This window comes from Aythya marila, assembly GCF_965140915.1.
Source record: "Aythya marila genome assembly, chromosome: 4".
Classification (NCBI taxonomy): domain Eukaryota; kingdom Metazoa; phylum Chordata; class Aves; order Anseriformes; family Anatidae; genus Aythya; species Aythya marila.
In genome coordinates, this window is record NC_139045.1 from 36,657,592 (window position 1) to 36,682,099 (window position 24,508).

At 38.4% G+C, this 24,508-nt stretch overlaps 2 protein-coding genes across 7 annotated transcripts in view; one reads left to right on the plus strand and one right to left on the minus strand.

The window, feature by feature from the left end:
- Positions 1–13,914, plus strand: part of CLGN (calmegin) — a 28,185-nt gene extending 14,271 nt beyond the window's left edge. For 3 of the 6 annotated variants that reach the window (XM_082760242.1, XM_082760243.1, XM_082760244.1), the window contains 9 exons: positions 894–1,083; positions 1,691–1,804; positions 2,429–2,585; positions 3,898–4,113; positions 5,518–5,637; positions 5,818–5,962; positions 8,321–8,398; positions 10,922–11,031; positions 12,768–13,914. In XM_082760242.1, coding sequence (XP_082616368.1) covers positions 894–1,083; positions 1,691–1,804; positions 2,429–2,585; positions 3,898–4,113; positions 5,518–5,637; positions 5,818–5,962; positions 8,321–8,398; positions 10,922–11,031; positions 12,768–12,848 — 1,211 coding nt within the window. In that variant the 3' untranslated portion in view covers positions 12,849–13,914. The remainder of the gene's footprint in view (positions 1–893; positions 1,084–1,690; positions 1,805–2,428; positions 2,586–3,897; positions 4,114–5,517; positions 5,638–5,817; positions 5,963–8,320; positions 8,399–10,921; positions 11,032–12,767) is intronic. The other 3 variants (XM_082760246.1, XM_082760245.1, XM_082760247.1) reach the window with 3 other exon arrangements.
- A 1,375-nt stretch (positions 13,915–15,289) lies between these two features.
- On the minus strand, positions 15,290–23,713 carry SCOC (short coiled-coil protein). The gene is made up of 4 exons (XM_082758997.1): positions 23,566–23,713; positions 18,374–18,445; positions 18,191–18,274; positions 15,290–17,635 (listed from the first exon to the last, which is right to left on the minus strand). The coding sequence occupies exons 1-4, from the start codon at positions 23,627–23,629 to the stop codon at positions 17,493–17,495; spliced, it is 363 nt and encodes a 120-aa protein (XP_082615123.1). The 5' UTR covers positions 23,630–23,713; the 3' UTR covers positions 15,290–17,492.
- Positions 23,714–24,508: the final 795 nt, after the last annotated feature.

The following is a 24,508-nucleotide window of genomic DNA, read 5'->3' on the forward strand; positions in this document are numbered from 1 at the left end:
ATTTGTGACCGATAACATAAGTAGAAAAATCAATTTTATTGTATCTAAAATCAATGGGGTTTTAATTTTTGCATTTGTTGACGTTTTAATACAATTAAAAATTTTAAGCTGCAAGAGCTTAGTTAGGTATTAACAAATCGTCATTATAGGTGTGTTATTCTGGTTTTCATCACCCATCTTCATAAACCTGGAATAGTATTCAAATTAGTAATCTTGCTTGTATTGAATGGACATTTAAATATACTTGTTAAGCGCTAATAATGTGCTCACCATTAGACATGGATCTGGATCCAGTTTCTGTTATTGAGTCTGACACTGCTCAATTCTTTGACCATTATTTATCAGGTACTTGCTAAAATTTTTAAAAATTTGAAGAGAAATTTCTCTATTCACCGTCTGGCAATTAAGGGAACTGGCTGTCAGATATTTGAGTTGGAAAGAAAATACTGTTTTCATGATCCTTCAGCTGTGATATTTACACAGTTCTGGTGTTTTCACGCTTTCAAGTGTGGACTTGTAACTTGTTAGCAGAGATGATTTTGAGGTTGAAGGTTTGTCTTTTATTGTCCTTGGGAGGAAGAAAAAGAAAGCAGAATTTTGACTAAGTGGTAGGTGTTTGAAAAACTGTTAGCATGTGTTCTGAGGTGTTTCAACACTTGATTTGCAGAAGGTATCATTTTTCTAGTCCTGATACTGGTCATGACATTGCTACAGTGGGAACTTTATTGTGTCCAAATCCAGTACCTGAATGGAGTGAGGAGTCTGTCTGCTCTTATTTGTCTATGCATATTATATAGGTTTTGGTTAAAGGTAAATTAATTTGTAAAATTAATGTTTCCCTTATTTCTTAAATACTTCTTTTTTTTTTTTTTTTTTTTTTCTTTTTAATTTAGTGCTAAAACCAGATGATACATTTGAAATGTTAATCGACCAAACAGTTGTCAGTAAAGGAAGTCTCCTTGAGGATATGGTTCCTCCAGTAAACCCTCCTAGAGAAATAGAGGATCCTGCTGACAAGAAGCCTGATGATTGGGATGAAAGACCAAAAATACCTGATCCCAACGCTGTCAAACCAGATGACTGGTAGGGGCAAAAATTTATCTGTACAGCAGGTTATTCTTCTGAAAGACTTGACTGGCTTTTTTTGCTAATGGCAGCTAGGATATGTTTCACTACTAAAAGTACTAATACTTCCAAAATGTAATTGAGATGGGAGTACAAGGATCTGGTCATCTTTTAAGGAAAGAAATAATAACTACGCTTTTTGCTGATTTGTACCCTTTGTTGTTGTAGTTAGTAACAAAGATTACAATACTTAAAAGATTAGAAAGAGTTGTGTTGGTTTTTTTTTGTGTTTTGTTTTTTTTCCCACTATTATATAAGTACTTCCTCCTGTGTCAAGTAGTGTTCATAGAGCATCTCAGAGGAGGGAAAAATTTAAAGGGGGAGACCCGATTGACACCTGCTAGTTGATGGTAGCAATTTCTGGGCTAACTAATGACTTGCAACAAATTAAACATAGTTTCAAAATTTATAAACAATTAATCAGATACCTAATTCTCATTATAGGTGTGTCTAATTCTGTTGTGCCATTGAATATCATCCCTTTCATGCCAGTTGCAGTCCTCTGAACAGAATACTGTTTTAAAGTCAAGCTGATGTATTTTCTAACATTAATCTGTAATTGAAGGGATGAAGATGAACCTTCCAAAATAGAAGATCTTGATGCCGTTAAGCCTGAGGGATGGCTTGATGATGAACCACAATATGTTCCAGACCCTAATGCAAAAAAACCAAAGGACTGGTAAGAACTTAATAAGTGCAGTTTTGTTAATATATTTTGCAGATAAGCCCACCTATTCTCTGGCAAATTATGAGTTGATTAGAGCTTAACTCAAATGTCATTGTATTTTAATGTAGTAAGTTGAAACATACAAGGTATGGCCAAATATTTGTTGTTCTGGGGAGCTGCTTTTAGAAAAACACACAAATGTCAATAATTGCTGATTGCCTTGTATTCTAAAGATTTATAAACAAAAACAAAGTATTAAGGAACTTGATGAAAGGACTGAAACTGTTTCATGGCTTACCAAACTGTTTCATGGTATCAACATTATAAATTGATACATGAAGTTATATTGTAGTCTGAAAGCATGTTGCAGTGAAGTGTTGCAAGCTGTTTGCACCTGCAGGAGTATAATTACATACAGTTATTTACAAACATGTGGCTTTAGCACATTTTATTTTCAGTACTCTGGAAATATGCTTTTTTTTTTTTAAAGAAGCATTATGCTGTTGGGTAAACTTCTATGGGCTGATCTAATAAATTCGGAGGTTGTTAGAGCAAAATGTATGGAACCTAACTTTAGACTGAAAGTTAGTGTTCAGATCAGTCTGAAATCAGTTGTTTGTAACTTTCTTTCTGTAGGGATGAAGAAATGGATGGGGAGTGGGAAGCTCCTCAGATCCCTAATCCAAAGTGTGAGACCGCACCTGGTTGCGGAATCTGGGTGCGTCCCATGAAGAATAACCCAAAGTATAAAGGAAAATGGAAAGCACCTATGATAGATAATCCTAATTATCAGGTACTAGCAATATTGTAGGTTATTGATAAGGAGGTACAGACTTCAACCAAGCAGGCAAATCAAAGTAGTGTATTTATTTGGTATTTCATACAGTATATTTATTTTTTACAGTGTGTCTGAACACCCTCAGCAAACATTTTCAGTTTTTTATGTATTCACCTATAATATTTTATTTTTTTTATTTAGGTATACTGTTAGACAGAAATACTTCCTGTATTAAAACAATCTCTTTTAAAAGTTGGTACCGCACATTTAGTATGCTCTATAGCATTTCATTTAGACTAAAATTGTCATGTAATGAACTAGTTTATTTTTTACTGGGTTTTAAGTGTGAAAGTTATAAATTAATACATTTTATTTGATAAAATAAAAATGAAACCCTGCAGTAAGCAGATTAACTTATTAATTCTATTTTAGTGGAAGCATCAATTTTAGATAATTAAATTATCCCCTCCAGATAAAAGAGCAAAGCTGGGTATTAGAAAGAGTTACTTTGTATTAATTACAGTTGGGGACAACTTGAATCTGATTTATTTTAGCTTAAGATCTTAGGCAAGTTTGTAAACCAAAAAGCATATGGCTTTAACTAATTTGCACAGGTATCATAAGGCTGAGTTTTTCTTCCCTAAAATTTTCCCTAATGCTTCTGGTTACAGTAGTTGTCAATTTATATGAATATACTAGTGTAATAAACTTACTTACTTATACATATCTGAAGGGACTGCGTGGATCACAGGATGTAGTTCCTCTGCAATCTTAGGTAACCAGACAATAGAGACTTAGCTCAGAAGAGCCCATTTCTGGCCACAAAATGTTGACCAGTGAGTGCACTTAGAAAAATGTATATGCTATATTGATGAACAAAAGCCAAAACTATATTATACGAGGAGATGCTAGAGGAAGAAGTAATACCAGTGTCTTATTTTCCTGCAGTATTAGGAAATAGATTTATTCTTGAAAGTTCACAGACTATGCTTGGCATTTCCACTACAAGGTAGAACAGAGGTGCTTTGTGCAGTCAGTTAACTGCTGTAACCCCATGCGGACAAAAAGTTTTGAATTTAAGAAGTCTGCCCTAAGCCTGAAATCAGATACCTATCTGCCAAAATCCTATAGGCTGTTTTCAGCTCAGTTTTCCTGAAGGTCAGAGACTACTCCATCTCTTTTTAAAATCATGCATTTAAAAGAACCAGAAAGCGTTAATTACTTTAAAATGTATTTCACGGTGTTGGTGTTGTTTGTTTTGTTTTGTTTTATTTTTTTAAATGGTTTTGGGGAATAGATAAAGTGATTGTACTTTTTTTCTTAAAAGGGAATCTGGAGTCCTCGGAAAATACCTAACCCAGACTATTTTGAAGATTCTCACCCATTTGAGATGACAGCTGTCAGTGCTATTGGTTTAGAACTCTGGTCTATGACATCTGATATCTACTTTGATAACTTCATTATATGTTCAGAAAAAGAAGTAGCTGATCGTTGGGCAGCAGATGGCTGGGGCTTGAAGAAATTAGTAGCAAGTGCTAATGAGGTATAAACTTCATTATGTTCGTCACTACTTTTGCCTACCAAGAAGGAGTGCTGTTGGAAGAATTTTCTATCAGTTAATGCTGACACAATAGAATTTATTGGCAATTAGTAATCTTACTGAATAGTCATGATGTTTTTATGTCAAGTTTGGCTGGTTTAGCTTTCACAGATCTCTATTTTCCTGAAGTTAAAAGGGTACAATGTTTTCCTCAAGCACCTAGCAAGTGTCTATAACTTGATCTTAATGAGTCTTCCACTGTTAATGGTGGTACTAGAATTCAGTATGTCAGCAAATGAAAGCTGAATTATTTGCTCAAAAAGACCTTTTATTTTTTAACTTTTCACTTTTGGACAACTCCTTTATATATATTTTTAGATACGTTTCCCTGTTATCAGGAATGGATGATAGTCGTGTTTTTTGTGTTTAATACTCTTAGGACTTTGGCTGCTCAGATGTATATTATGCAACTATGACAGTAATGTGCATATGTATATGGAGCTGCATGTGTTCTTTCGTCTCTATGTGTATCCCCCTTTTTTTTTGTATACTGCAGTTAGCCAGCCACAAGCTTTTCTAGATCTCTACCCTGTGGTAGGATGAATTTGTCCTAACATACGGGATCATGAGCCCCTCTAGCGGCCGCCTTTACTGACTGCAGTTTAGAGAGAGTAGTTCAGTTGGAATGGACCTAAAAAAGATCATCTAGTCTGACCACTTCACAGCTAACTAAAAGTTAAAGCCTATCAATGAGGGCATTGTCCAAATATCTCTTGAACTCAGACAGCCAAGGAGCATGAACCACCTTTCAAAATATACATAGATAGATGTACCCTTTTCAGAGTCTAACTAGACTAGGCACTCTACCTCCCTACCTTCTTCTACTACATAAGTCAGAACTTGGTTAGGAAGACACTTTACTCCCTGAATAATTGTCTGTTGGAGGAGACAGTGTGGTAGTACACACAGAGCAAGGCATTGCTCTTCAGGTTGCTTGCAGCTCCTGTGAGGTTCTTGATGCTTTGGGAGACTTCAGCTGAGTTAACACAGCATTTAAGAGCAGAATAGTCGGGGAGGGTGGAAAGCGTGAGGTCGTGGAGACAAGTGTCACTTCACAGAATGAGCAGGGGGCAGCCTAGTAGTTTTGGAGTACTAGCTTTGTTGGTTCTTTCTTACTGTATGCTGTTTGCTAGGACTTGCATATGGGCAATCTGACAAGTGGTTGCTTTCTGAAGTTGGAATCCAATACTTCGTAATTAAAAAAAAAAAAAACAAAAGGAAAAAATGTTTTTCTTTAGGCAACATAAAATTAAAAATATATACTTTATAAGCTTACCAAGGTGTTCAGAGGGATGTAAATACCTTTTTTTTTTTTTTTTTTTTTTTTTTTTTCCTTTTTAAATGTAGCCTGGAATGTTTAGTCAACTGGTGACAGCTGCAGAAGACCACCCATGGCTCTGGGTTCTTTACATCTTGACTTTAGCACTCCCCGTTGGTCTAGGTGTGTTGTTCTGCTGGCCAGCAAAGGTTAGAGAAACTCGGTGCATTTTTATTCATTTTCATTCTTAATACTTTATATAAAACTTTTAAAACATGTGCAACAGTATGCTCTTTTACTGGGCCATTAATATTAGTTAGCCTACAGTGGCTGTTGTGTTTAATTCTTAATCTGAGTTTCAGTATAAATTAATTCTTAATTTCTTGTAGAAAACAGATGAAGATATTGAGTTCAAAAAATCTTCTATATCTAAGGCAATTACAAAAGGAGAAATAAAACAAGACAGAGAAGAGTTAGAAGATGATGAAATAGATTTAGAAGAAGAAAAAGACAATGAAGATATTGTTGAAGATGGTAAGATGAGCAAGCCAGTCTGCAGTTCAATAAATATCAAGACATGAATAGGAATAGGTCATGGATTGTATCGCAATAATTGCAACCAATTGTCTTAAGACTGCAAAATCTGTCGTCTTCTCTTTAGTGATTGGCATTCCATGGTAATAGTGTTTTGATAAGTACAAGCTGAAAGTAAGGTTCTCCTCAGCATTTCTTCACTCTCAAGAAATTAAAGTGCTTTTGGCAGACATAAGTCTTTTCACTTATTCCTCTGTGGGAATATATAATAACCCTGAACTATTTTGTTGGCCACTGTTTTTTAGTAACTCTTGTTAAAGTCTGAAAATACGGTGGACGTGAAATACTAATGTCTACTGCTTGTTTTGTATTGCTATCTAGGAATGCATTGCTAGCCTGCAGAGGCCTGTCCTGCTCTTCCAAGGGAGAAATGAATGATTAGTAGGTTAAGATGCACTTTGGCATTCAAAGATTGACAAAATCATCTTTCATTACTGTATCAAATACAACTGGTACTATTCAGCTATGGCTTTGATGTTGTGTTAGCATTTCCCAAAGTCTCTAGTTAATGAATGGAAAGTGAATCACATAACTTATAGTGTGTTATTCTGACTTCTATGAGAAGATCCTTAGCCTCAGACCTCTGCAAGATTCTGCCTCTTATCTCACTCTTCTTTGGTAAAAACAAAAATGTTGTAAGTGACTGGCATCAAAAGTTAGAAACCTAGCAGACATTCATTCATGCTTTTTTGTTAGTAGATAACTCATTTTGTATTACTGATTGGAACTTGGAGATTTTTGTCCATCTCTGCACTGTATGTCACGAGTATTGATGGCTTTTGCCTGTATGACTTAATATTTAACTTAGCATCAAATGTTCCCGTACTTACAGAATTGAGTGCTTTGGCGTAATGCTTTACCACACCAAATATAGCTCATCTGCCTTACCATTAGAGAGCCTTACCTAGGCATTAACTATTATAGTTATGCTAAATTTATTTTTTACATTAATCATGAATTGCAGGTACAGCACTCCAGCATTGTTATCTTCCTACATTTTCCCTTTGATCTTGTTCTACTTTACATGCTCTTTGCCTATGAATTAAAGAATCTCTTTTCTTTTGCCCAGTCTTGATGGCTTGATAGGTACTTCTTGTGCTTAATGTACTACTGTCAGCAAGGCTGTATGAGATAGCTGTATTCCAAAATCATTCTGTCAGTCCACTTCAGAAGATGCTGTTGGCTCCCATCCCATCTTAGCCCTTTCTGCATCCTTTATCCTGTTCTGCTGGGTATTTGACACTCACTTTTATTGCATTAAGTATTTGCCTACCTTTTTAAGCTTTCAAGAACTTCCAGGTAGATGTGTTTTTTTATTATTGTTATTATTTTTTTATTTTTATTTTTTAATGTGGGTATATATGCATCTTATTCTGCGCTGTGTATTTCCTACCTTTTCCTCATTACTTGATTTTTCTTCAAGCTAACTTTCGCTTTTGCATTAATGGAAGGATAGGAGAAAGAATCATTCTTATGTCAAAATATGGCCCCAAACTTACAGGCCTCTAACATCATAGACCTCATTCTTAACCAATGTTCTGGTGTAAAGTGAGAGCAGAAGGAAGTTTGATACATCAGTTATCCCCTCAAAATGTCATCTGTTGTAGTTTCCATTGTAACCTGTAGAAATGACTGGTCTCAAGCATCTAGCAGTCCAAGGAGAGCATCATACATTCCTTAAGCTACAGACAATTTCTTTATGCAAGAAGACTTGACTAGATCACCATTTTTTCCCTTAGTTATTAATATAGAGTTTGACTTGAGAAGGAGGGGAACTTCAAATTGTCAGGGGGGGGAGTGGAGACTTAGTTCTTATATCTCCACTTACCTATTTGAGTAAAATCAGTGCATGTCATGTAGTATGTTAAATGGTACATTTGAAAATTAGATATAAGGCCTAGGCAATCAGAGAGGAAAACTTCAGCTCCCACATTTTTAAAATTCCACCTGGAACAGTGTTCATGTTATTTAAGAAGTACATTCCATTTTAGAGCTTTACTTCTGGTTACTGACCTGAATACAGAGCAAAACTAGCATAGCTAGCTTTTGTATGACTCTTCCAAGATTTTCAAGTAAATTCCAGTCTTCAAAGAGGAAAGGGTTATACTTTGCTGTCAGGTGACTTTCTGGGTTTTTGTGTCTTCAAAAATAATTGCTTAGCTTCCCTTAGCTTTCTGCCTCCTCTTATGTTTGCAGGTTGAATTCTTCCTTTTTTTCTTTCCATCACTCTCTTGCCTCCTTGTATCTCAAAGCACAGAGTATTTGTCTTCTGTCTTCCTATGATTCTTTTTGCTACAGAGAGAAGAGAACCAGAGGAGACAAAAGGAGAGTTGGTAAAGGATACGCAGAAGATGGAAAGGGAGGCTTCTCCTTCAGGTACTGGGAAAGGGAAGTAGTTTGGGCCCAGACTTGAGAACGGTCTGTCCTTTCTCTTTTTTCTCTGCTTCATTGCTGATGGTAGAACTTCAAGCTGGTGGATGCCAGCCTTCATCAGATATGGATGTGAGTTTCCTGTGAGATCTCTTAACATGGTATCTGTAGTCATCAATATTTTTGTACTAGTTTCTTCGTTTGGATCCTAATCACTTTTGCAATTCATTTGTAGTCATCTGCTTCTTTGTTTCCTGTAGTTGAAGGTAACTGGCTTTGAGCCATGAAACACTGGATGATTTGAGAGACATTTTATCACAGGGACTTTAACAGCATGGCACAATTGCAAGTTTCATAAACACTTGTAGATTTCTTTGGCTCCAGTGAGAATGAATTGCTGGCAGAGTGCTTCTTGAAGGGCACTGTCCATGGGACTGAATTCTTTATTGTGTTCTATGTTAATTTTTGTGGCATAGCTAAAAGGTGATCTGCTCTTGACTTGTCCAGTCATCTGTATTATTCTCCTGGCATTCCTTACCCTCTAGAAAAAACATCCCAGGGAGTAAAAGAATCTTGCCAGGAAAAGGAATTTCAGGGGCATAGTCTGAGCCTTATTTATTAAGTTACAGACATGAAATTATATAAAATACTGATTAAATTAGAATAAATTAGAATATATAATTGTTAATACTGTAGTTATCCCATTTGGGCTTTTAGTACTTTTGATGCCTGAACTTTTTTTCTTTTTCCACTCTACTGAAATGAACGCTTACAGGAGGTTCTGGATTTGTATCACTTAAAATTTCTAACTGCTTGACCAGAATATGAGCAAAGGTTTTGTGATATTTTTTTTTCTGCCATGTTTCTCCCTTAAGAATTTATTTTTAGAACAGAAATCTTTATCTACATTTCTCTTAGACTGTGGACTCCACTTTTTGGTCATATTTCTACTTTTGATGCCAATAGTAGGGACATATTAGTGTAGACATGTATGAGGTGTTCTTAAAGGTGGGAAAACTCTTAGACCTTAACTAATTGTGCTCAACTGATTGGCTCAATTTACTAGTATACTGTGAGCTAAGTTTTTTGGTTTCTGTATGCTTTTGTTTGGTCATTACTGAGCTAAGAAGTTCAGATATTTATCTTTTTTTTACATTTAAGTAGTGTTTATGAGATGGGGCATGACATGAGAAAAGTAGAATTGAGCGATGTTTGGGGTAGTCATCCTTTACAGCTGTTTTAATTGCTGTTTTAATTTTAATTACTGTTTTTAATTGAGCCTGTTCCGTTGTAATATGCCATCTCATATCCTTGTTGTCAGGTGTAGCTGTGATTTCTTGTTACTCTTTGATAGAACATATTGCAAACGGGTCTCAGTTTCTGGGAATTCTCACTTTGAGTTCTCAGTTTGAAGTAAAGGAAGAGAAATGCCAAACCCACGTAACATTTATTTGAATCGTGCTGTGGTTGCTGAGTTCAAGTTCTTTTAACGAACATAGATAGCTAAAATGCAGGCGTGGGAGTGTCAGCTTGTAAGTACTGAGGCCCAAAGTGGAAATCAGAACAGTTGGGTGCCTGGTCACCTTCTCAAAATGTATGGAATATAGATACCCCAGAAGAGTAACCTGTGTTGATCAGAGAGCAGCTTAGAATTTGCACTGTGTGGTGCATTCATTGCTCCCTTTAGTTCAGTGCAGTAGCGCAGGTTCAGTAAGAAAGTAGAAGGTAGTTCTGCTTTGTTTTAGCCCATAGTTTATCCAGGGAATTGTTAGAGAGTAGAAAGCTATTCCCCTCCTCCTCACCCCAGTCCTCTTCAATTCGTAGATCTACCTGACGGCAGGTCTCGCAGAAAGCTGACAGCTTTGTGTCAATGGTTTTGTCCTAGTAGTACAAGCTGGACGTACTTGAGCTACAGGGGAGTACAGTGCTTTTCTGGCTAGTTTTTGCTTTGGAACAATACATAAATTTGGAGTAAGTGCTAGGCTGCTTAGCCCTCAACAGCTGTACAAAACAGTATGCCAAAGGAACTCCATGCTGACGAGGAAGATCCCTTAGGATGTGGGTATCCCCTGAGGTGGGTGACTGATGACTCTAGTATGTAGTTGGCTACTTGAGTCAGAATTAAATCAGATTTGGGATATTCACGTTGTCCTATTTCATCTGGTCCTATGTCTGCTCTTAGAACTGTCTAATGTGACAAATAGAAGGACTTCCCTAAAGGAAATCAACTGTACGGCAGACTGTATACTATTGTGAAAAGAGACTAGGCTGAAAATTTTAAATTTAGAGATCAAATTTGACAGTGATAGATTTATACCAATTCATAAGAATTCTATTCTCTTTATCACTCATGGTTTTTTGGGTTATTGCAAACAAGCAGTTCATTCTAAAACTGAAACTGTCTTCTTTTTCTTACTAGTTTGTCTGCAGTGATCATTCTATGATTCCATGATTCTTTTTCTTACTAGTGTGTCTGCAGTTCATATTTATATAGTTCTGTTTACAAAGTAAAATTAATTTGTCCTGCAGAAGATGAGGGTGAAGGTGTTGAAGATGTTGATGAAGAGGAAGAAAACGGAGTTGCAGATGGAAGTCAAGAAGAAGGTGATAAGTCAAATAAATCTGGTTCAGAAGATGAGGTGAGTTCTTTTCCCTTGTTTTCTTCTTGCCTCTTTCCATCATCACAATTCTAACAAAGCACAATTAACCTATAAGAAGTTTTTTTGTCTGTTGAGTCATATAAGATATTATGTGATGGGAATGTGTTCTTACTTGAATTTCACACCTCCTGTACTCTGTATAGGCTTGTGACGTAAGTCTCTTTCCATGTCATTTTGGCCAGGAGGTGGTATTTATTCTCAAATACAGCTATAGTATAGGAGTGATCTTGCAGGTCTCTAAACTTGAACTATTGCTACAAGTGTGTAGTTTTTACAGGATTGAGGTTTTTAAGAGGTTGGTAACTGAATTGTAGTTTGAAAAATCAGATGCCAAGGTAAGTGTCCAGTCTTTTTTATCAGGCTACTTAATTGCTTGGACATTTGCTTCCAACAGAATAGTCCTTCTGTGAGATCTAGAAAAGCCATAAGCCTTCAGTTATCTGTTTTAATCACCATTATTATTCCAAAGTAAGGTTTTAGGCTGAACAAGATAAGTGGTTTTGAATTCAGCACCTGCAGTTTCATTTTTCTTGTGCAGGTTAATTCAGTGACCAGATAGTCTGATTTTTATTTATTTATTTATTTTTCAGAAAATAAAATTATAGAATGGAGTTTGTCCTTTTTTTTTTTTTTTTTTTTTTTTTGCTAATCAGACACTTATCATACTTCCATTTAGAAACTATAGTATGTCTAAAACACTTTATATTCACTCGCAGTATTTCTGTTGGTCATCTTGTGCTTTTGACTCCCTAGATAATTGTCTTCCCGGATGACGGGAGTTGCTTAATGTAATGTTAAATCCTTTTTATATAAAACTTCTCTGAGAGTGTACGTTGTATGAGATTGCATTGCTTCAGCACTGAAATTCTTCATTACTTAGCCATTACTCAGTACTTCCTCTTGTTCCCATAGGAAGCTCATTTTTCTTGTGCATTACCTAGGAATACAGTCTGATGAACCTATTAAGATGCGTGTGATTCTTTATGAAAGTAGTAACACAATCTGAACATGTATATTCCATTACATAGTATCAATCACGGTGAGCTTATGGCTTGCTCTTATCTGGGCATTTGCAGGGTGTACAAGTTTCTATCACTTAGCTAGTGACCTACTTTGGAGATGTCGTGTGCCATGTTGTCACTCAGGAAGTGCTGCCTTCTGAACGAGGCGCTTGCCCTTGGGAGATGCAGGAAAGGGAGGAAGCAATGCATTGTCTCTGAATGGAGCTCCTATAGGGAGGGCTTTTTGTGGACCTTTCGAAGCCAATCACTCCAAAGAACAAACACCCGATTTAAGAACAGTTTGTTCTATTTGTACCTCTCCAAGGCAGGCAGTTAGAATGTTTTAAATGCTTCTTGCTTAAGAAGTGGAAATTAAAATTAGCATAAGATTAGCACTTCAAGGAAATTGCTATAGTCATTAAAAAGTCCATGCTTTTAAACTGTTGAGTAAATGGACAAAACCAAATTTCTGGTGTTAGTTTAGATGCACTATTCTCTTCCTTCTGAATATAGAAAGGAAAAGCCTTTTACCCACTTCATTTATCACTAGGGTAATATTGAAGGGGAAAAAAAAAAATCCATCATTTAAGTGTAGTAGCAGGTGATACTATGACTGGGGGGGGAATAAAGTAATATGCCAGTTTCAATAATTAAATTAAAATTGCTTTAAGATGCTAGTGCTGAAATGGTCTCTCTTTTTTTTTTTTTCTTCAGATGAAAGAAGATGATGAAAGCACAAGTTCTGGAGATGGTCCACTGAAATCAGTGCGCAAAAGAAGAGTACGAAAGGACTGAGTTATTTCCAGCTAGTATTTTTAGGTCTAGAGAATAGTAACTTCTGGCATGTCACTGCAGCGGGCCTGATAGCCTGCAGGTTCCTGAGATTTGAAGGGAGAAATGAGACTCATTGCGACTTAAGCTCTTTTAAAGCCCTAACCTCTTTTAACCTTCCCAAACGTCGATTCCCTTTTTTAAGAGGAAATACCATCTGTGATGAGTTAGCTGATGCTTCAAATCTAGAATAAAAGTGAAATTGAAAGTTGGCCAACTGATTTAAAAATTAAGATTCTTAAGATTTGAGGATTCTTAGAAATTAGTATTAGTTGGAGATAAACTTTTACTCTAAATATTTTTAAAAACATGAATAAATTATAATATTTTTGCAGCTCTAGCACACATTTTAGCTGTTGACACATTTCAGCTAAAAGAGGATTGTGGTATAGATGTAGCATCTACAGCAGTTCACACTGCTAAGAGAAAAGATGTGTTTTTTTTCCTGTGCAGAGCTAAATGCAATAATTGTTTTTGTATGATGATTTAGTGCTAGTAACAATTTTTATTGTACATTATTTATTTCTGTTGATACTGTTACATGGGTAGTCATCTGTTCACTTTAGACATTGGTTACAGTATTTTAAGAGCTATTTCAAAATAGAATACTCATAGAACAAGTGGTTAACTAATGTGACTTGTTTTGCTTTTTTGAATGCAGATATCAAATCTACAGAACTGAAATACAAATGATTTTTTTCAAACTTTTATAGTTCTCACGTTCCAAGCCAGAACGGTATAGGCTTTGGTTATAGAATACTTGCTAAATGTACATTACATCCTGAAAATATTTAATAATTCTTGCTTAACATGAAATTTATTAACATAGATACAAATTTTTGATGGATTAAGTTTTTTGTTTTTTTTTTTTACAGATGTGAGTACCTGGGCATTCTCTTAATATAGTTTAAATAAACTGCGCATCATAAGAAAAACTTTGTTTTGTTACTGTGTTCAACTGTATATTGAAATAGTTCAACTGTACATTAAAACAAACAATAAAACCAGTTACTGGAATCCTCTTGCTGCTTGGCAGCTGCCTATACTGGTGGTATGTAAACTGCTAGCAAAAGCAGTCATATGCTGAAACCAGAGAAATACATTAGTTTATATTCAATCTGACAAATTTTCTTGTGACTGGCAAGAAGTCCGTTCACTTAAAAAGAAATATCTTCTCAGCATATGAAGTCAACGACAATTGTTTTTAAATCACTGCACATTGATTTCTTGGTAATGATATAGTTACTTCAGGGATTGGTCACCTTATAGGGGATGTTAGTCTTCCCTTAAGTTCTTGAACTTGGATTTGTCTTCATTGATGCCGTATCAGTATCTTTTGTATCTTATTTCAAGAAGGACAGACTCATTTATTACAGGTAAAATTGTTTTAGGAGGTCATGACTCGAGAGTGCTCTTTGCAACAGTACTGGCTTTGTAAGGCCTATCTCGCTCTTTAATACTGGCTTAATGACTTCCATTACCTGGAACCTGCAGATAAAAGACATCCTCATGCACATCAGTTTACTTGAATCTAGTCTTACGCTAGTAATTAGGGGAGAAGTATCAGAGCTTAGTGGACTTGAGGCTCTAGATGAGAAAAAAGGCAAAAGAGGAACCCTTCTGTTGATACTTTTAACTCTGAGATTTTATCCTGTAGTTTGTGAGTGTAGCTCACTTATCACCAAACACATTTCAAGAAAAGTACTTGATCCTGGTTGCTTGAAAGTGCTTTGAAATTAATCAACTAATGATAACCCTCTTACAGGGTGCCTTGCTATTAAAGCTGTCAGTCATCTTTGGAACCACATGAGCAGCCGACCTCCACAGCCTGCATTCCCAGCAGCTATGCCACAGCTGAGTCAGGCAGCCTTACAGACAGCAGCAAGGCCCAGATGGAGAATCTTTACATTCAGGGGAGGCTATGTAGGACTGGGGGAACATGGGTTGGCTTCTTCCAACTTGATTTCCTCCTATTAGCTTCCTCTGTTATAAAGGCATGGTGAAATAAGAATTCCAGTTCCTGTCTAATGTTAGAGCTAGCTAACTGGATAGGAAAAGGTAAAATCTTCCAACTTAAAGTTAACCCCACATAGAGATTGGCAAGTTTTAGTTTTGAAAACAGTGGATGCTGTCTGCCAAGCCTTTTGTTTTGTTTTGTTTCCTTTTAGTTTGAACAGCAAAGTATACTAAGATTCATGGGTGGAAATACCAAGTGAGTCAGGAACTGGAAGCTTATGGAAAATGGTAATTAACCCAGTTTTAATCTCAACTCTTGATAATTACATCTCATCTCTCAGACACTTCAACTGTGTAGAAACAATTAAGATAATAGCAAACCTACTTTTCCACCTTCTGACTACAGATAGTTGCAGGAAGTTTTAGGGTTTATAAATACTGAACCAAAGTGAGACAAATCAAGTTTTTATTTAGTGTAAAGTCAGAAATACAACATCTTTTAAAATGCTCATAAGTTAAATGAAGGCCACAGCAGTGGGATGTAAAATGGTATATAGATGAAATGACTACTATATACAGACCGATAGATAAAATATCACTATCCAATCTTACAATACACAACTGTGATTTTAAGATTACGTGATCTTGGGAGAATTGCTGAAGTCTAACAAAGTGCATGCTCTGTCGCCACTTGGTGTTTGTGGGTATCTCCTACAGTGCAGATGGAGATGTGGAAGTGACACAGCTTTAAAGCTAGGATGGCTATAATGAAATAAATTTTTTTAGAAGTCAAGTGCTTGGGTGTTTTTTTTTAATGCTCGAACCCTGGACTAGCCATGCAATTTATTCTATCTGCTAGAAGTTCTTGGACTTAATCAAATTTTCAGATTGGCAGTAAAGTGACAAAGCAGTCCAGAGACATTCACAAGTAATGTTAGATGGTTATAGGACCCTGTGACAAAAACAGTATCAGCCACTTGTGCCTTGGCAGGTAAAACTTTCTTCATAATCTGATTTCTTGACACAGACTCGTAAGCAGCCTTTGAGACAAACTGTTAGTGCTTTGTTCGCAGTCATTTGACTCCGCTGACACTCCAGTGAGTGCTATACCGACCTGTATGGGAGGACTCTCCTTTGGGAGGGGGAGACCTCACACTATCAGCTTACAGTTGAGAAATAGCAGCACTTAGCTGCCAAGAAGTGTGTTTTGAGATGGACTTATTCTGCCGTGACATCCACCGATTCACTTCCTGCAGCTTTATTTTACAGGATCCATCACAACAAAGTTGAATGGCTTCCTCTTTTTAAAAGCTAAAGTAAAACAGCTTCATTACGAGACAGACCTCAGCTTTAGGTAACATCCATAAACAGGTCTGCCGTGGTGCTATATGGCAAGGTGAAACATGCAACCGAGTACTGACCTAAAACTTACGTTTTGTATTTCAGCTTCTGCTCTTCCTTAATACTGATGATGCTAGACATACCCCTCTATGGGAAGTGCTGGTGCCCAGAATCTGGGCTGAGCTCCTTTCCAAAACCTTCTAGCAAAACCAAGCCAGTGAAAAACAGGATACCTTGATGCTAGGCATTGCTCAGAGCAGCACAGATCTAAGGCAACAGCTGCTGCTGCCTCTCGTGCCTTGGATGTTTTTGTGCTGCGCCTCAGGAGGTGCTTCACAAGCTCCAGCTAGCTCTGAGTCAGGTAAACAGCTGCTCTAAGGCCTGAAGCAAAGACAAGTTTGGCACTTCAGGAACAAAGTAAAAAGGTGGTAAGGAAAGACTTGTTCTTACTACCTCTCTGCACATTGTTCACAATGAGCATGAGGAAGAACACTGCTGGCTTTCTATTTCTGTCAAGCTTATTACTTAGGATATTTTTTTTTTTTGTATCTGTTAACTACACAACTGGAAAACTTCAGGAAGATCATACATTATGATGCAGATGATCATACTTTGATGAAACAAAGAAATAAAAACAGTTTGAAGGGTAGATCTTGCAAATGAGACACATTAATATTGCATCAATTTGGTATTTACCTGATACTCATTGCTTATCCTTGTTCCCCTTCCCTTACCTTCGTCCTTCCAAAAAAATCTTGTAACTTTGTATGCAAACCCTGCAAACTATGTCGTATTGTTTCTACTTCACAAAAATTCCTAACTGGTTTATAGGCTTCTGTTTAAAGTTACTTTGCAGAGATATGGACGGTACTATACAGTAATCTAACTATACTCGAGGTGAAAAAGGTGATGCCATTAGACTTGGAATAGTTTTATCAAGTAAGTTTTCAACACCATTTTATAACTATTATTTTGCTAGTCAAGAACACTACCCTAAGACCTCAAAGAGAGCCAACATACACGTTTAACCTGACAAACTGAATCCAGTTTTTAACAAGATATGCTCATTTAAAACAAATATGAAAATCTAGTAAATCTCTATACTATATTTGCACATTGCTTAATCTTAACAATATACAAACTTATGTCTCCTGTTCATGATGATGTTCTTAATTCTGCTTATCACTGAAGTTTATGCTTTTCAGGTATCCAGTAAAGCCACAAACTAAGGTATTTTAGCTCATGAAGCCTATGCCAATTAAAACAAAAAAAGACAGCAGCAATACAATGACATCATTTGTGAGTCAACCCTTACTTCCTTTTGCTTTTTGTGTCAGTGGTTTGGAAAACGCTAGATGCTGACATCAGATTTTCTATATACTGTCCAAGAACTTGGTTTTCTGATTTCAGTTTCAAGTTTTCTTCCTTAACAGCATCTACTCGTGCTGAGAGATCTGCAAAGGTGATATTATAAGAAAAAAAGTTAGACAGTATTGCATATAATAACAAATATATTTTATGTTCCTACATCAAACCATTCACATCTCTTAATATGTGAAACACTGCTTTAAGGTATTACCTTGAATACCTTAAGGTATTCCCACTGTGTTACTCTCAGGTGTTATCTGAAACCCATTTTCCCTAAACTACGTTGTAGTATAGTATTTTATGACAAGCGTGTCACACAAACTAATTGCTAACCTGTATTCTCTTGACTTTTTGAATTAAGTTACTGCAAACTGAGCTACTTGGAAATGGAAGTCCAGTGACGAGCAGACTCAAAGGCTGTGTATTATCAGAATCAAGCAAATAATACATTGCAGAAAGAGGGAGGGGGAAGCGGCTGGCATCACTAAAACTTCTGAGACCTTGTTTATGTACCTTCATGTACGTAAGTGACACACATCCAGACAGCAGCACTCTCAGCCTAGGACAGGGCAGAACAGCAAGGTTCTCCTCTTCTGCTTAACACCATGCTTATCAAAAACCTGAGGAGCCAAACTGCTAACCTTCGAGCGTGTGCTGCAGTTCCAAAACCTGGTTAATAAGCCGCGTTTTCTCTTCCAGCTCCACCTGATTCTCAGCCTCCACAGCTGCAACAAATCACAGGAGCTTTAATGCAACCTCTGGCAGCGCCGGGCGCCACGCGAAGCAGCGACCCGGCGCCGGAGAGGCACGCAGCGCGCCGTTACCGTCCATCTCCGCGTTCATCCCCGCAGCACGGGCTGTCCCCGCGGCCGGCCGGCGTCGTCCCCAGCGGCGCTCTGCGGGGGGAGAAGCGGAGAGCGGCGGTCAGCAGCACCCGGCCTCAAGCAGCGAGGCCGGGCTCGGCGCGGATCCTTCTGGAAGCGCCTCCCGGGCCCCCCCGTTAAATAACGCCCCCCCCCGGGCACGCTCCGGCCCCTTCTCCCCCTCCCCTCGGCCCCGCAGCCTCCCCCCGCGCCCCGCGGCCGCGCCCCACCTCAGGCTCCCCGCGGGCCGCCCCGCGCACACAGCCCCCGGCACGGCCCGGCCCGGCCGCAGCCCTGCGCCGAGCTCCGCAACGCGCCTGCGCGGCGACGGGAGGGGAGGGCGGGAAGAGCCGCCTCAGCGGGGCCGGGCTCCCCTCAGCCCCGCTCTGCGACCCCGCCTGCGTTACAGTGGGGGCGTTACAGTCAATAATTTGTTTGTTCCTGAAGCGTGTTTGTTCTTAGAGCGTGGCAAGCCTTGCCTAGGGACTTCATACACTTCACATGAGAGCTGTATTTACCCCTTCCGTTGATGAATTTGCCCGAACGGCAGTGCTGACCCTGGCTCTTGTCTATGCCCTCACAGAAAACACCATCTCAAACCCTAGGATGGAGGGGCAGCAGTAGTGGGGTAAACGTTAATTACGCACAGGTTTGTGCCAATCGGGTCACTTTGCGTGGCAAACTGATTTGGTGTAACCTGTGTTCACAGAGCTCTTCTGCTTTGTTTTTATTTATGAACTTACTGCTTTCTACTTCAGAGGAAATACAGTCTAAAGAAAATGAAATGATATTAACAAACTCTGGAAATTAATTGTTTTCTCTTGTGGAGCAACGTGACTCCATTGTCAGACATCCAGAGTGCAGTTTTAAGAAGAAATAAGAGGATTCTCTTTATTGGTGGAACATCTGAACGCTGCCCTCAGTAATGCTCTGCTGGTGAGTTTATTAAACTGTTTGTGCACTTACACACTAGGTCACTCGCTTCAGGTAAGTGGGTTGCTGACTGAAGAGTTACAAAGAAAGCTTGTAATTTTTACCAGTGTGTCAGAGCTCTTGAAGTCAAATCTGAACCAATCAAGATCCAGTGCTAATCCCTTTCTGTCTTACTAATTCATTTTGTATCTTCTAAGGCATTTTGTCAAAGCCAGGGGGCATTCATGGTGTTGTCACTTATATTACGTTCAATTTAGAAGAACAGCACCTCTCACTTTACAAATGCAATTATCTATACTTACACATATCCTAAGTTCCAATTGAGATTTCCTAAAACTAGTTGACATTGCTGGCAAAAGGAATTAATTTACTCAATGTCACTGCAAAACCTTTTTTTGTTTAAAATAGCAACAATCTCCCTAGGAGATCAGGCATCGTTAATCGTTACCCTGAATGCATGTATCTGCACAGTTACAAAGCTACAGGAGGTTTCACTCACACCGTCAATCTCATTGCCCTGGACTCCAATTCCAACAGTCCTTGCTGCTAATGACAAACATTTTTCAGATGTTTCGTTTCTAAAAGTCTGGTGTATGTCCTGTTTTTCCATGGTACACAGTGCAAACCAACAAGCCTTTCACTTCCTTTTTGGCACCGTTACAGGCACCAAAGGCGCCTGTGTAAACCGGCTGGTGACAGAGGCTTCACTGTTCACCATTAGAATAGAAACGTATTCTCCTTCTCATTAACAGAAGAAGATATTGTACATATTTCTAAGATGTTTTCTATTTGAGCTGTACTTTTTTCTCCTTTAATATTTCCACAAAGAAAAAGATGAAAAGGATGACAATTGGCTTCATACTTTTTCCCTGCCACACCCTTTGCGTCAAATCTGCATTTTGTTTCTCTGCAGAAATGACAGCCTCTGAGGATTTTTTTTTTCATCTTGCTCTACGCTAGAATTCTGTGCAGTTATTGTTACTTTTTCCCAGCACCCTCAAAAGGCTTTTGTAGTACAGAACGTCCTTGTACAAATTTACATGTACAGCTTGAAGAAAGACTTCTGTCAGATGCAGAATATGAGTAGTTCTTAGTTTGCGCTTTTTCCAACCAAATCAAATTATGAAAAAGAACAGCTATTTTGGCTTACATTGCTCTAAGTGTCATCTCTGTCCCTATTTATTGACCAGGCTTTGGCAGTTCTTTAGGCCCCATATGAGAATGGATCCTTGCCAGGTGAGGTAACCTGTGTGCATTCAGTTGTGGGGAAAAAACCCATTTTCTTTAGAAAAGCCTACAGAAAGGAAGCCTAGAAGGCCTTGTTTTCTCTTTAATGCTGAAGTGGTCCTCCTTCCAATGAAACCGCATCCTGACTTCTGCAAGGTTGTGCAGGAGTGCAGATGTTTCCATTTTTATGCTAACTCCACCAAAATGCATTTCTAAACAGAATGAAGCACTGAACTCCTTGCAGTGTTAGGCTGTGAACACCAACGTGCATGACATCATGTTGGCCTGTGAACTGTCTGATCTTCCTTGTAATCACCAGCTGCAGGTTTGGTACAAATGGTTGTGGAAGGACTTTTTAGTGAGGTTCCACAAGGCTTGATGGGTAACTCGGAGATGAAAAACTATTTTGCGTTTCTTTAAGCTAGGCCTGAACATCTAGGGGGTCGTTTCTGCTTTTTAAGAGGGTTATGTGTAAGAAATGCAGACATTAAAACTGGCTTTCTGGAAACTGTATTTGGAGGGGAAAAAATAGGAAAGATAATTTTTGGGTTCCTTGCAATGAACAGAAACTTGACTTACTGAGCGTTGGTGAGAAGAGCAATGCAGAAATCTTTGCAGGTGTTGGGTGTCATCTCCCTGTTTTGTTTTATTTCTGGTTTGATTTCCTCTGTTGCTGTACTTTTCTTTTGAGGGAACTCTATCAAGTGCTGAGTTTCTTACTGAAAAAGGTATTACTTTCACTAAAGATTAAAATATTTTCACCTTTTAACAAATGCTGTTAATGAATGCTTTCCCTTGTTTCAAGTGCTTTTGATATTGCTATTCAAATATTGACTGAGAAGTTTCTGTCTTGCTGCCCTTTTATGTTCATCTTGATTTACATGAGAATGATTTTTTTTTTTCTTTTTTTTAATACCTGTATATTTAACAACTAGAAAAATGCTGCTGTTTTGAAAGAACAATAGCTATGAAACATTCATGGATTGCACTCAGTTAATCAGGCTCAGTAACCCCTGTTGCTTTTCCACAACAGCTTTTCAGTGTACTAAAGGATCTTTGATATGAAGGCTGTTTTCCAATTAGGTTATCAGACTGTGCATACATAGCGTGTTGTTCTGCTTGTCCTTGCGTAGTATTTTTGTCAGTATGCTCCAAGAGATGGGGGAAAGCCTTATGTTAGCCCTGTTTCTTTAGTCCTTGTTTGAGATTCTGTTGTCCATCTTAAGGAAACATGTTCTGTCTCACTGTATAAAACTTTTTGTTGTCCTCCCTGCTCTTGTGGAATCAATCTTCTTCTGCAGGCGGGCAGTTACAGCAGCGAGACCCACTCTGTTTGTTAGCCTCTGTGCTCCAAAGTCATGGTAATTGGTTGTGACTTCAGGTGGGAGAGGAAAGGAAGACTGCTTGCTAGAAAGCATATAACAGTCTCTTCCTGATATAGATTAAAAAATTTCTTACACCTGTCTTTCTGGCCTCTAGGTGTTGCCCTCTGGCAGAAAAAATGGACCAGGGCTATCGTATTCACCCCGTATCTTACTGTATTCTGTCTATATGCCTTCACGTTAGAAGCTTGCCTGAAAACACCACTTATTCTCAGTTACCCTGAATTTCTTTCTGTACTTGTGAGTGACTCTCCCCACCCCATTTCTCTTGGGGGTGGTGGAAGCTCTGGTATTGGTATCAGATCTTGCATAAAGAAGCTTTGTTTGTGTCCCAACGAGAGAGGTTTTAACTTTCTGCCTGTGTTTTCTCATGCGTGTTAACGTTTTCCAACCTGCAAGGATGCTGAGGTTAGAGGAGAGAGGAGGCTTGGGGGAGAGACCAAGCAAGCAACACATCAAAAAAAAACCAACAGCTGAGACCAGGCAGATTCAAGCTCATGCAGCACTGTGGCTGCCACGCGAAGCCTCGACAAGCTTGTGTGCTGCCCCTCATCTCTTCCTGCCACGCTACCGGCTGTGCGGCGAGTCATGAAGCCGTGTGGCAGGGCAGCTTTCCCTCACCGTTCCGCTCCTTCTCGCACAGAAAGAGCCAGACCTGCAGAAGCAGGGGGCTCTCCCGACAGCACAGCTTGTGGCAGTGTCTGCAGACTCGTCTGACTGTGAAGGGCCAGCCTCATGACATCAGCACGGGGCTATGCACTGGATGAGCTTATGGCATTTTAAAGATCCGCTCTGAGGTTTTTTAAAATACGTGGTAAAGGCAGCAAGTACACTGAATTCATTAAGCTAAAACAACCAGACAAAGCAAAACAGTCCTCTGTTTGAAAAATAAAACATAAAGGACTTGTAGCATTCGTTAATCAGCAATCCAAATTTCTAGCTGGTGTAAATTAGCACAGCTGCATGATGGCCAATGATATGATCAAGTTGATACTCTGGCTGCACCTTTCTAAGTAAATTATTGTCAATTAACTCAATTTTTTCCAGTATGTAGAGCTATCGTACTTCCCATTCCAAATCATTTCTGTTCCACAAACTGGAAGGGCAAGGGGAGGCAATCTTTGCTTTTTGTAGTTTCCTTTAAAACAGTTACTGCTTAATAGTTGGGGTTCAAGTGGATCTGCTCATTTCAGTTACCACTTAATTTGCATTGCTTCTTGTGAACTCTCACTAGAGTATGTCGGAGATCATCACTATGTTCAGGTGGAAGGGCCAGCAACATCTGTATTTTCTTTGAAAGAGGTAACTACTGCTAACATTTCTGTAACTTTCTAAACCATGAAAGGCTATATATTGTCAGATGGTGCATGTATATTACCATACGTTATTATAGCAAAACTCTGGCAGGCCCCACCTCCCCCGAAATCTCAAGTCTTAATTAATCACAAGGCTTATTCAACTGCAGAATTAGAAAAGTGAGGGTACATGAAGGTGTTTTCTAAAGCCGCATTGTACCTCATAACTGGGATCTACAGATCGGTGTGCTCGCACGGTATTGTTATCTGGACCATGGAATTTGTATTGTATCAGTAGGTAACCAGAGCTTCTTACCTGAATCATCTGCCAAAGAAATGTTGGTGAAAGTGCCGTCCTCCTCGTCCAAGGGTAAATCCATTTTGCTTCCTTCTCTCAAAGTTTTCTGGGAAGTGCATTAAGCATGGCCGTTTGCAGCCATCTTTCAGTGCGCACGTGACTTCTCCTGTTAAATCCTTAATGAGTCCACCACGGAGGTGTTACCCGATCCTGCTGGCAACTACACACGTTGTGCTGTGCGATATCTCGGCTGAACCTTGAGCTCCTTTCCGGAAATCGTTCAGCCAGAAGGCTGAAGAGCTGTAGCAGCTTCGTCAGATATGTGCTGAGCAAACACTATTATTGCACGCTCTTTCTGTGAAGGAGCTGTGCCGTCACCTGAATCGGGTTTTTGTTGGTTTTGTTGTTTTCTTTTTTGGGCTGCATGTGGTGGTTCGCTGTTTTTTCTTTTTTTTTTTTTTTTTTTTTTTTTTTTTCCCATCTTTTGATAAGAAAAGATGGAAAGTCTTAACGTTAAATGTTCAAAAATGTTACTCATGGCCCAAGCAAACGCAATGAACAGATTTTGGAGCCACCATTTTAAAATATAATCTTCAAATACTTAGGAATGTGAGTAATTTCACTTGAACAGTCACATCAAAACCAATTGGCTAACGTGTACAAGTTAGTTATATATGAGCATGTGGTGTTCTCTGGTAGTAGGTGGGAGGAAGGAAGAGAAAATGAGATCAAAGAAAACCTCGCTTATGAGGGCAGTTTGTTTTCGCTTCTTAAAGAAAACTGAACATGGTTTGAACATGTATTAAAAAAAAAAAAGAAAAGAAAAAGAAAAAAGAAGAAATACACATACATAAAAATAGCTTCCTTTTGCACTCATGGAATAGAATATTTGTTTGCAATTAATTTAAAAGTATAAATGGCCCTGGTCTTGATTAAAGGGTGTAGTGAACGGTGGAACCAC

Excerpts from the sequence above, each read along its gene's own strand:
- SCOC (XM_082758997.1), bottom strand. The coding sequence starts at position 23,629 with ATGGATTTACCCTTGGACGAGGAGGACGGCACTTTCACCAACATTTCT. Across the intron at positions 18,275-18,373 it reads GATGAACGCGGAGATGGACG|CTGTGGAGGCTGAGAATCAG; the intron begins GTAACGGCGCGC and ends GATTTGTTGCAG. Across the intron at positions 17,636-18,190 it reads ACTGCAGCACACGCTCGAAG|ATCTCTCAGCACGAGTAGAT; the intron begins GTTAGCAGTTTG and ends TCACCTTTGCAG.